The sequence below is a fragment of the Heteronotia binoei genome, chromosome 2 (assembly GCF_032191835.1).
Source record: "Heteronotia binoei isolate CCM8104 ecotype False Entrance Well chromosome 2, APGP_CSIRO_Hbin_v1, whole genome shotgun sequence".
In the NCBI taxonomy this organism is placed as follows: domain Eukaryota; kingdom Metazoa; phylum Chordata; class Lepidosauria; order Squamata; family Gekkonidae; genus Heteronotia; species Heteronotia binoei.
Genome location: NC_083224.1, coordinates 152705391 through 152717457, shown reverse-complemented (window position 1 = coordinate 152717457; position 12067 = coordinate 152705391). Strand labels below are relative to the sequence as shown.

Genomic DNA, 12067 nt, shown 5'->3' with positions numbered 1-12067 from the left:
TGTGGAGATCAGGAGACAGGAAAGGAGGAGTGGCTATGTGGTCTTTTAAAGAAGGGACAGAAGGAAATGTGGGAGAGAGGGAAATTCGCCCTACAAGTCCTTGTGCATTGCTGTCTGTATATTCTTCCAGTCAAGTGCATGCCAATCTGCAGATATCTAAATCAACCAGAACCATGCAACTCAATCACAGTTTCCCTGGATGCTGGGATTATGGTAGGGTATAAACTGAAGATGGGGACAAGATAAAGGTAGGCCAGGTGATGGGTGGTAAGGAGTGATAGGTGGTGAGGACAGGAGACAGGAAAGAAGGAGTAGCTATATGGTCTTTTAAAGAAGGGACAGAAGGAAATAGCGGGAGAGAGGGAAATTCACCCTACAAATCCTTGCAGGTTGCTGTCTGTAGATTCTTCCAGTCAAGTGCATGCCAATCTGCAGATATCTAAATCTGTGGATTGGGCCCATGAGGACAGAAAGGAGATTTTTCACAAAACTTGGGGGACTCCTCAGGTTTGCAGAGAAATCTTAACTTAAAAAATTACATTGGGACAGTTTTAAACCCCCACAAAAAAGCAAAAAAAAAATAACATCTGCTCGTGTGCAGATGACTTTGATGTGCAACTGATGCAGCAGTTCCTGGGGGCCTCGCAACTGATGTGGATGCTCCCAAGGACTTTGCTGGTTGCTGGGAGCCCTACTACCAATGTGGTGGTTCTCAGGAGCCCTGCCTCCAACACAGCAGGGTCTCTAAACAAGGGCAGCTTACTGTGAAAATGGAGAAGGGGTGTTTCGTTTAGACACAATATTGCACCTTCCTTTCTGTACACATGAAAAAAGTTGTCCCAACAACACCAATGCACAGTAGGATTTTTCTTTGCAGATTTTAAAAAAGCCTCTGAAGCTTTTAGCAGAAGAGGGCTGCTCATGGTTTGTGCAGGAGCTGAGGGAGACATTGTGTGGAAACAACCAAGAGGCACATAACCAGAGGTGAACTGGAGAAACACCTCCATGTGTAATCAGCCAATATTTGCTCCCAAGTCTGTCACAAGAGAATCAGAAGAAAGCCATACCTAAATAGTCAACGCCAAGTCTCTTGCAGGATTCTAAGCAGGCTTGTTTTGTTTTCTCATAGCCATAATCCATATGCCAGAGCTTGGTAGTTAGCCAGAGCTCCTCTCGTTTGATACCGCTGTCTTTGATAGACTTGTGCAGGAGTGATTCACAACCATATCTCTTTGCTGTGTCAATATGACGAATACCACATTTTTGTAGTGCATACACCACAGCATCGTGAGAGTAACCGCCATGATGGGACGTTCCTTGAAAACACAAAAGGCAAAATTATTATTAGTATTTAGTATTCTTTTAATGCACATGTTCTAAAATGAAATAAATTAAACTGAACTATACCGTTTTATATGGATGAAATCCTCAATTCTGTTATTTTGGGCATTTCACTCAGAACCCTGAAAATTACAGTTTGCCATGGCACAGTAGCAGGACATCTGCTTTGAAATTCCAGGTTCCATCTCTAGAATCTTCAGTTTAAAGGATCAAATCATAGAGACTTTGGACTGAGACCCTGGAGAGTTGCTGACAGTCGGAGCACACAGTACAGACATGGGTAAACCAACAGTCTGACTCAGTCTTAGGAAGCATTTTGTGTTACAATGACTCCACGCTGCCTAACAGAACCACAGTACAAAGATTTCATCAGGGATGGAAAAGCTAAGCTTACATTTGTAGTATAGAATGTCTTTAATCAAAACAGACTTCAGCTGCCCAACCACTAATTAGAAAGCAGTGTCATGAATTCATGGCTTCCCAAACTGGGGAGTCCCCTTTACCTGTTATGCTGGCATCACAGTTGTTATCATGTTCCCACATGCTCTCCACATGTTCCCCAGAGAGCACTAAGATCTAGCTCCCAAAACCTTTTAAGGATCCCTGGACCAAAGGAGGCCAAACTGAAAGTAACGAGGGAACAGGAATTCGGGGGCTAGCCTTACAGTGGCTTTCCTCCTTCCTTGAAGGTCGGGGACAAAGGGTGGCGGTTGGAGTAAAGAGATGTCCCAGAGACACCTACTTAACTGTGGGGTGCCTCAGGGGGCAGTTCTCTCCCCAATGTTGTTTAATATCTTTATGCGCCCCCTTGCCCAGATTGCCCGGAGACATGGGCTGGGTTGCCATCAGTACGCTGATGACACTCAGCTCTATCTATTGATGGGAGGCCAGACTGCCGACACCCCTATAAATTTGGACCGGGCGTTGCAGGCCGTGGCAGACTGGATCAGGGCTGAGTGGGCTGAAGCTGAACCCAGCGAAGACAAGAGGTCCTTTGCGTGGATTGCTGCGGGCTGGGAGGGGAGATCTCCCTACTGGCCTTTGACGGTGTGTCACTGATACCAGTGCACAGGGTCAAGAGCCTGGGAGTGCTACTGCAGCCCTCCCTGACAATGGAGGCACAGATAGCAGCCACTGCTAAATCCGCCTTTTTCCATCTTAGAAGGGCGAGACAGTTGGCCCCCTTCCTAGAACGTAGCGACCTAGCAACAGTGATCCATGCAACGGTCACCTCGAGATTAGACTACTGTAATGCCCTCTACATGGGGCTGCCCCTGTCCCGAACTCGGAAGTTGCAGCTAGTGCAGAATGCGGCGGCCAGGCTGCTACTGGGACTACCTCGGTGGGAACACGTGCGGCCTGGGCTGAAGGAACTGCACTGGCTTCCAATTATATTCTGAGTTCGCCACAAGGTGCTGGTCATTACCTATAAAGCCCTATATGGCCGAGGACCTGCCTACCTTAGGGACCGCCTCTCTCCACATGTTCCCCAGAGAGCACTAAGATCTAGCTCCCAAAACCTTTTAAGGATCCCTGGACCAAAGGAGGCCAAACTGAAAGTAACGAGGGAGCAGGCCTTCTCTATAATGGCCCCCCACTGGTGGAATCAACTACCGGAGGAAATGCGAGCCCTGTGGGACTTTAATCAGTTCCGCAGGGCTTGCAAAACCACCCTCTTTCTGCAAGCTTATAAGGAACCCTGAAAGCGATATCTAGCCATCGGAATACATCTATTGAATATAGCACCTTAATTTATTGTAGTTTTAAATTTTTATGTAACTATTTTTAAATGTATTTATTAACTGTATTTTAAAATTGTTTGATACAAATCATGGTGTAGACCATGTCCTGTTAGCCGCCCTGAGCCTGCTTCGACGGGGAGAGCGGGATACAAATAAAATTATTATTATTATTAAGAAGCAAACCATGTGGGAAACAGTTTACATGAAAGGCCTTGGGGTTCTCTGGTATAGTTCTTAAGACTGATCTAACCCAAGTGGAAGCCATTCCCACCAATGGTTTTCCATGCAGGCAGGCATACTTGTGGTTTGGTATTCCCAGTGGCAACACACTGCCACCATTGTAGTATGTGAGGAGTGATGAGGTATGGAGACAAAAGAACTAGTACATACACTGTTTAATTTTTCATTAGATGATGATTACCAGCTAATGCATGAACAGGCTCCACTGAAATGTAATACAATGTTGAAAGTTCTACCCATGGCAACAGATGTGCAATGGCTCATTCATACAAGAAAGTCGTCATGACTCTGCAGCTGTCAAGTGATGAACGTGCAGATCTGTCACGATCCTGGTATTTTAGTTAATTTTATTGGATGTTTTAACTTGAAATTTTTGACTGTAAGTTTTATATGTTGTTACCTGTCCTGAGCCTATTCTTGGGGATGGCAGGTTATAAATCAAAAATAATAAATCAGTAATGTGCATGTGTGAATGTGACAGCTTACAGACATAGTAGGCAGTTGCAATATAGAGAGTGAAAGCTGCATATCTAAGTAGATTGTACCTATGCAGGACCGGATCTACATGTTTTTTGAGGAGGGGCAAAATTAAAAAATGATGCCCCCTTATGGGCCATTCTATCTTATGGTCCCATAGAATACAATGGACTCCATACCTAATTTGGCGCCCCCCTCCCTGTCAGTGCCCGGGGCAAGCACCCCGCCCTGCCCCCTCCCTAGATTTGGCCCTGTACCTATGATGTACAGAGAAGACTGAGCTACTAGGTTACTTCTACTTAAAAGGAATATTTAAGTAGAGTTCACACCTCTAAAAGGGAGCTTGCAAAAAAAGAAGAAGCTGCTGCTGCTGCAGCCTAGAAAAGAATGGAAGCTTTTACCCAATCAGCTGTCAAATGAGCAATTATATTAATGCTAGTAAGTATGCCAATACAACTCGTATACTGTAAATCTGAACACGTTTACATACTTTTGCAAAGTGCATTCTACTTTTTTAGTTCAGGGTTTTATACAGGTCAGAATGCATAACAAGGAAGGAACAGAAGAAATAAGGGAAAGGCACAAAGATCACTGTTTTATGTCACGAGAAATCAACTTAGAAATCTAAACATCTCTGGCCATGATCTCTCCTGTTCTTAAGCTAACATTGCTCACAATCCCAGATTATATATCATTCACAGATTCTGAAGAATGACATTCCAAATTCCATGACCAAAATACAGAGTGGCAGAGAGTCAACCTGGTATGCTGGCACTACCATGGCATTCACTGGATAGTCAAACCAAATACAGTTATGTACGTGAAGAGGAGAGGCGGCCATTTAGCCAGAAAAAAATTAACAGGAGATAAAGATAAAGAATGTGTTTCTTTCTGTGTATGAGAGGCTTTAATCTTATAGTTTCCTTATAGCTGGTTTTCCCCTGATGACAATCTGTTTACCAGCAAAGCAGTTTGGTTCATAGTCCTGTAAATCCTTTTCTTAACAGATGTGACATTCACATGAGTAGGTACCATACTTCCCAAACATCCCTCAGCCTCTAATAAACATAAAATTTCCAATATCACTTATTGAGCATCACTGCTTCTGAAAGGCCAAAAAAGGTAAAGGTAGTCCCCTGTGCAAGCACCAGTCATTTTCGACTCTGGGGTGATGTTGCTTTCACAATGTTTTCACAACAGACTTTTTACGGGGTGGTTTGCCATTGCCTTCAATGGACCTATAAAAATCTGAATACCACTTATTTGATATGCTGGATCCAGTTCCTTCAACACCAATTTGTGGTACTTCAGCTTTCTGTACATGCTGTACTCCCATGAAACTGCGAGACCAATAGTCTATCAAGAACAGTGCTGTCTACTCTGACTGGCAGCAGTCCCTTAGGTTTGTGGCCAGAGGTCTTTCATATGACTTATTACCTGAATCTTTTAACTAGAAATGCCAGCAATTGAACCTAGGACCTCTCCTGTTGAGCTATAGTCCTACATGTCTTTCAGATTTGCAAGTCCGCAATTCCAAATTTCTCAGAGCAACTGACCATGAGGAAAAGAGAATCACCCACGTGATGGTCATACTGTGAGCCAATAGCCATTGGTGTGATTGTTTATATTTCTCAGCAGTTGCAATCATGCTTACATTTCTGCCAGTGGATCAGAGTGTTCCCAGTTTACATAACCTGTTCTCACAATAATATATATACAATTACTGAAACAATTTTCTGTAATGTATAGTAAATCAATGCTCATTTCAGTTGATTTCATCTTCAGAAGCCTAAACTTACGCTACTGCAATTTGATTCAATTATCCCATTTCCTGAGATTGTCCAGTGTCTTCTGTGTTGTTTCCTGATCTTGTTCCATATTAACAATGCTCCATAACTCGGTGTCACACTGACATTTCACCAATGTTCCTTCTTCCCCTCCTGAGGGCACCAAGTACTGGAAAGGGGAAAAGTGCTGATTATTCCTAACTATCTTCTTATAAAATCTTGCATATTCTCCCTTTTACCTCATATCTTACTCATCTTGTAACATGTGCACTGACACATATCATTTTCAGTTTAGTATTTTACACAGGGGTCTAAGCAAAATGTTCAATATACCCCACTTCCTTTTCCTAAAGAAGTTAATTACCTTCTCAAAAAAGAGTATCAGGTTAGTCAGATGTCATATACTTTCTGCTTTATGTTATTAGTTCCTTTAATAGTGCCTGTTACTTAAGTTGTATTAACAAGTCTGTCAGTAATTGGGTAGTCTGTACTCTTCTGAAAATAGTTACAGCACTTGTTAATCCTCAAGCATCACAAACTAACTGAGGTACTAAAACCGTATCAAATGGTAGGACAACTTTCCTGGTATCCATGGATGAAACTAATGAACCACTATCACCTCCTGCCAGCTCTGATTAGATCAGAAGTTCTATGCTTCCCCACATCATTGCCAGAACACCAGTCCCTCACACCTGTTCCCATGTTAAAACTGAGGGAAAGGTTTCACAGTACTTTCCATTCTTGGGACTAAGATTCTAGGGTTATCTTTCATTCATGGAAAGTCATTGCACAAGAGAAGACATACGATATCCAAAGATTTTTTTCTCTCTTTTTCTCACGCTCTTGTACAAAGGACGCATGTGCCTGCTGTAGAACATATTGCAGCAGTTATAAACCCTTTTGTTCACATTTATTATTATATATTATTTATTATTTACTCAAGCGTCTCTCATATTTTATGGAGTTCAAGGTATTTATCAGTTCTCTGCTCCTCCAGTTTATCTTCACAACAACCCCTATGAGAACTTCAGAGTGGCTGGCCTTAGGACACCGAGGGAATTTTATGGCTCAACGAACATGTGAAACTGTATCATTTTAGCACTAACCTGACAAACTAACACCAGAACCGTTCTCATGTTTCTTCATGCTCATGTTTCCTCAGTCCAGTTTTTACCATATATACTTTGCCTGTTCATTGTTTTATATATATTTATTTCTGTAATTGTAATATCTATTCCAGAATGGTAACCATGTCACTATTACTGCAAAATGAAAGAGAGAGTTGCTGCATCTGAAAAGGTACACAACAGATTGTACAATGCATTTCATGAGCCTGCCTGTGGGGAGGGTGGAATATATCTGGAATAAAATAAATAGCCTGTCCCAATTAACAGCATTTTGTATCTGTGTCCACAGCCACAGAATCCCTTTGTACATCTGATGAAATGGCCTCTTGTCCACAAAAACTGATGCCACAATAAATTTTTAGTGCCACAATATTCCTTTTTTGTTTAGCAACCATCTTGGCCTTGTACGCTATGAAAGATTAAATTTCACTAGTTTTTAACTAGCTTTCTACATTCTTCTAAGGCCCAGTCCATGCAGCATTATCTCATATGCTAAGATGATTATGTAAAGCTGCTCTCCACATTAATTTGGCAATTGTCACTGCACCAATTAGATATTATCAGAGGCCAACTACATGGATGACTGAATGCATAATTTGGATTTAAACTTCCTTGATAACTGTGCACTTGCCTATTGCCTCTGTGCTCTGTTTTTCAGGGTATCCTGCGCATTATTCATTCAGTTAAATGTGGAGCTTTACCTAGTAAGTACCTTGCTCAGTATTCACTGATAATAACATATGTGGTTCCAACTGAAAGAAACTCTACCCATCTTCTGCATTCAATGATTAAAAGTCTAAATTCCTAGCAACTTGCCTTTCACCTACTCAAGAGCTGCCATCTGAGATCAAGCATTTTGGTTGAAGTTCTAGTTCCTGCATTTATCCAATTTCGTCAATGCAGACAACTTAACCAAGGTTATTTATCAAGCTCTATTTTAAGTAGTTTTATCTGTACAAGCAACTCTAAATCAGACACAATATTTTCCTTGTTTGTAGAGCAACAATGTGTTTATCATCCAGCATATCCAGAAATAGTTGAGGCCCACTACTCTCTGCAGTATTTATCTTCCCATCTGATTTCCTTTCTACAAAAGACTCTCATAATTATACATTGCCCGCTAACATCCCAACATCTGTCTTTCCCACAGCATTAGAAAGCTTCCTATCCTTGTCAAGAACTATGCATGATGTTCCCTCTAAGCTGAGCTAGCTCACAGATTTTTTGCCTCCATATAATATAGTGGGTTCTTAGGCATTGAAGAGGCAAGGTAGTAGTGATAACAAGCTCTTTATTGAGTACAGCATGGTGGTGGTTGCACTAGCTGAACTGGAAAATGGAACCCGCTGGGCCAACTATATACAACACTGGGTTCCCACGCTAGCATGTTATTGGGTCATTCAAACCAGCAGGGGGCCTGTGATTGGAGCAGGGCAGTTGAGATTTGGATCCTACCGCCCATTGTTCCTAAGTCTCCAAGCTCAGTCCTTCAGGCTCCAATGAGCCAGGCAGAAACGCCATTTGGTAACACAAGATTCACATACATAACACTCAGCTCACACATTTTTGTCTTAGCTCAGGAAGGATGACCCCAGAGCACAACAGTTTATGCTGTAGCTCATAACTTTAATGCCAGTAGCTCACAACTTTAATACCAGTAGCTCACAAAGTAGAATTTTTGCGCACAAAACTCCGCAGCTTAGAGGGAACATTGTTGAGTATCTATAGTTACCCCTAAAATTCTTCACTACATTCTTCACTAGATTTTCTTTATCTCATTGTTTTGTGTTCTAATGATTCTAATGATATATATAATGCATACCATCCTCTTTTTGCCTTATATAGCATCGCCTATTGACACCTGTACTTCTGTTGTGGTTATTAGTCCTACAAATGGATGAGATAAATAAACTTAAGTATGAAACTCAGTCAATAGGGGTACAATTGAATATGCTGTTGCTAACTAAAACCTAAATATTTGGCAATGTCAACATCACTGTCACAGCCCTTTTCAGGTGTTCGTGCATCTGCTGACAGGCATCAATCACTCTGAGCAATTACTCGGGTTGCCAGGTCTGACTCAAGAAATATCTGGGGACTTTGGGGGTGCAGCCAGGAGACTCTGGAAGTAGAACCAGGAGCAAGGGTGTGACAAGCACCACTGAACTCTGACGGGAGTTCTGGCTATCACATTTAAAGGAACTGTACGCTTTTTAAATGCCTTCCTTCCTTTTGGAATAATGAAGAAACCCTCTTTGGAGGCTCATAGAATTGGACCCCCTGGTCCAAACTTTTTTGAACTTGGGGGTGTTTTGAGGAGAGCCACTGGATGCTATGTTGAAAATTCGGTGCCTCTACCTCAAAAAAACAGCCCTACCCCAGAGCCCTTGATACCCACAAATCAACTCCCCATTATACTCTATGGGAACTGATCTCCACAAGGTATAATGGAGTGCCCAGCAGACATTCCCCCCCACCCTTTCTGATGATCACAAAGCGAGGGAAGGGCCTCCAAATCAGGGGATTTCCTGCCTCCAACTGGGGATTAGCAACCCTAGCAATTACATATGCAAGAACTCATAGGGTTGAGCCTTAGTTTTGTTTTATTATCTTCTGTGTAACCTAACCAAATGCCTTATATTATCAACTGCATAGGTTAAATATGATTATAAGAAGGAAACTGGAGAACTGAACATCCAGAAGAAAGATGTGTTCCATACTAGAACGTACACTTTTACAATGGTGTGCTACAAGTCCCATACTAACATGGTGAAAAAAACCAGAAGAATCCAGAATCAACATACATCAACATGAGAAAATGAATGTGCTTATATAATTACACCATGGAGATATTAAAGGAATGTTAGATTATATAACTACCACAGAAGAGTTGCTACACTTCTTCATAGCAAACTCTTCTCTTTTAATAAGCTGGTTTCGGCGCCAAGGAAATTAGGTTGTAACTATTTTGTCTGTTTGTGACTGAACAGCCATTTCCAAGCACAGAATGAATGGTTCATTCAGAGGTCCTGCAAAAGGGCTCAAGAGCCTTTTCACGCATAACAGGTTCCAATAAGAAAATCTTGGACACACAGAACTTTTACTTTAAAGAAAATAAGCTCCTTTCTGCAAACATGGATCATTTGTTTGTTGTTCTACTAACATGCTAGGGATGCTCAAAGTAAACAGCTAGCTATTCTAAACAGCCAACATAAAATTAACCACCTTTGTAATTATTCTGTAGTAAACATAAGTAAACAAGCAAGTAACACTCAGCTAATAATAGCTAGAACTTCAGTTAAAATGCCAATTTTCAGCAGAAGTATATGAAGACACTATCCATCCATCCATCTGTCAAGTCACAGCTGACTTACGGCAACTCTGTGGGGTTTTCAAGGCAAGAGACATTCAGAGGTGGTCTACTATTGCTTGCCTCTGTGTAATGACCCTGGAATTCCTTGGTGATTTCCTATTCAAGCACTAACCAGGGCTTACCCTTCCTAGCTTCTGAGATCTGATGAGATTGGGCTGGCCTGGGCTAGCCAGTATGAGTATGAAAAAGTGGGAAAACTTTTTCTAGATAATATCACTTGAAGTACAGCAGCAGGGGTCACGTGTCTATGTTTATCTTTCTGTCAAACTTCTCCTTATTTCACAATATAAAGCAAGCATAAGACCCTGGGGACAAGACCAGTCAGGGCTTTTATCTGGCCCACAAACAACTAGTGTGACTACTTGGGGAGGTCAGTAGGCAGTCACTCCCAGTTGTGGCTTCAGAACAGTGGAACAACCTCATCTACAGCAGTCAAGCAGAACCCCTTAGCTTCTGTGGCAGCCTCACTGTTAAATTGGGAGCTGCTGCAACCACATTCAGTGGTGGGGGGGTTTAGTTCAACATCTTCCCAGTCCCCTTCCATGGCGCTCAGGTGCAGGGGGCTCATAACACTCAACCACTTCACATTTTTACTCGGGTGCCTGAGCTCACAGCACTGGTGGTGGGAGTGGGCTGGGGAATGGAATCCACCCCACCCCTCCAGGCAGCATGGAGGCAACTGCCCAGCACTGCACTGCTGGCTCTCCTCTGTTTACCTCTGTACTCCCCCCAGTCCATAGGGCTGTTCTGATTACTGACACACAGGCACTCAGAGACTGATACTAGATTTCAGGGTTGGCCAAGACACAGTTCCAAGGTCTGAGCACTGGCTAGACAACAATCACAGCTTCAAGCCCAAAGGAGAATCCAAGAATAAGGTTTATCAGGTACAGGCCAAAGTTGGAGATGAAGCAGTCAATTCAGAACACCAGCAGCAGGGTTAGTACCTAAAAGACAAGTTGCTTCTACACAGCTACTTCCCTCTCTGCTGCTTTTAAGCCCCCAACCGCCAAACTATCTGAATTGCATCAAGCACCTGCCGGCTGTCTCAATCCTGCGCCTGCAAACACTCCTCTTCACTGTGGATGCCGAGCTGGTGCTGTGCTGCTAAATGGGCAGTGCGTCTTCTGACTTGAAGGTCTCTCCTTATTTTCGTTCGACAGCATTCCCAAGGCTCTGGTGATTGGGGGGGCGGGGTGTGAACTGACTGCCCCTTGGCTTCCTGTTGCCTGCCCAGGGCTGGGAAGCAGAGGGGCCAGTGTGCTGGTTCCTGGTTGAAGATCTGTCTGGCCCCTCAAAAACTGCCTCCTCCTGCAGTACCTCTGCCACTGGCTGTGGGTTTGGGTCAGGTCTGCTGACTACCTCTTCCTCAGAACCAGTCCTCATGACAAATGAGTTCAACGCCTCTGCTTTATGACAACATCCAGGAGGGTATTCTTTTCCAAAACAACAGTGGTGCATAAAAGAACCAGGTGATTTTATGCTAGCTTTCTCAAAACATACAGGAAAGCTTTCAAGTATCCAGGGAAGGAGAATCTACATTTGTTACAGGTAAAAACTGTGTGTGATGGCTTAAGTACCATGCAAATGTTCCTAATATCTCCTGTGAACATGGAAGCAATTGACAGTGTTTTATGCAATTACTGAACAACCACATACTTATTTCCCCTTCCTCATACTTCCAAGCAATTAACACACCAGCCAGTGGAGACCAACTGGAAAGTCACACAGATATTACTGCAACTTAATTTGAAGCAGTAGCAGTGAAAGGGAGCCAGACCTCCCTCTATACTCCTAACACCATTCCAAGGGTCAGCTGGCATTTTTCTGCAGGCCATATTCAGTTTACTAATCACTAGTATATACTGAGCCTGAACTAATAATTGGTGTATGGTTTTAATTCTGGAATTCTAACATTTTTTGATGACTGAGCGTGCTGTTTTTAAAGTAATTCACTGGGTGATGATCTGTTTCAGATTT

The 12067-nt window shown here is 42.7% G+C and overlaps 1 protein-coding gene across 2 annotated transcripts in view; it reads right to left on the bottom strand.

Annotated features, from left to right (window-relative positions):
- LOC132566843 (uncharacterized oxidoreductase ZK1290.5-like) overlaps positions 1–12067 on the bottom strand; it is a 101382-nt gene that overhangs the window by 67354 nt on the left and 21961 nt on the right. For both annotated transcript variants that reach the window (XM_060232278.1, XM_060232277.1), the window contains exon 2: positions 1068–1316. In XM_060232278.1, coding sequence (XP_060088261.1) covers positions 1068–1316 — 249 coding nt within the window. The remainder of the gene's footprint in view (positions 1–1067; positions 1317–12067) is intronic.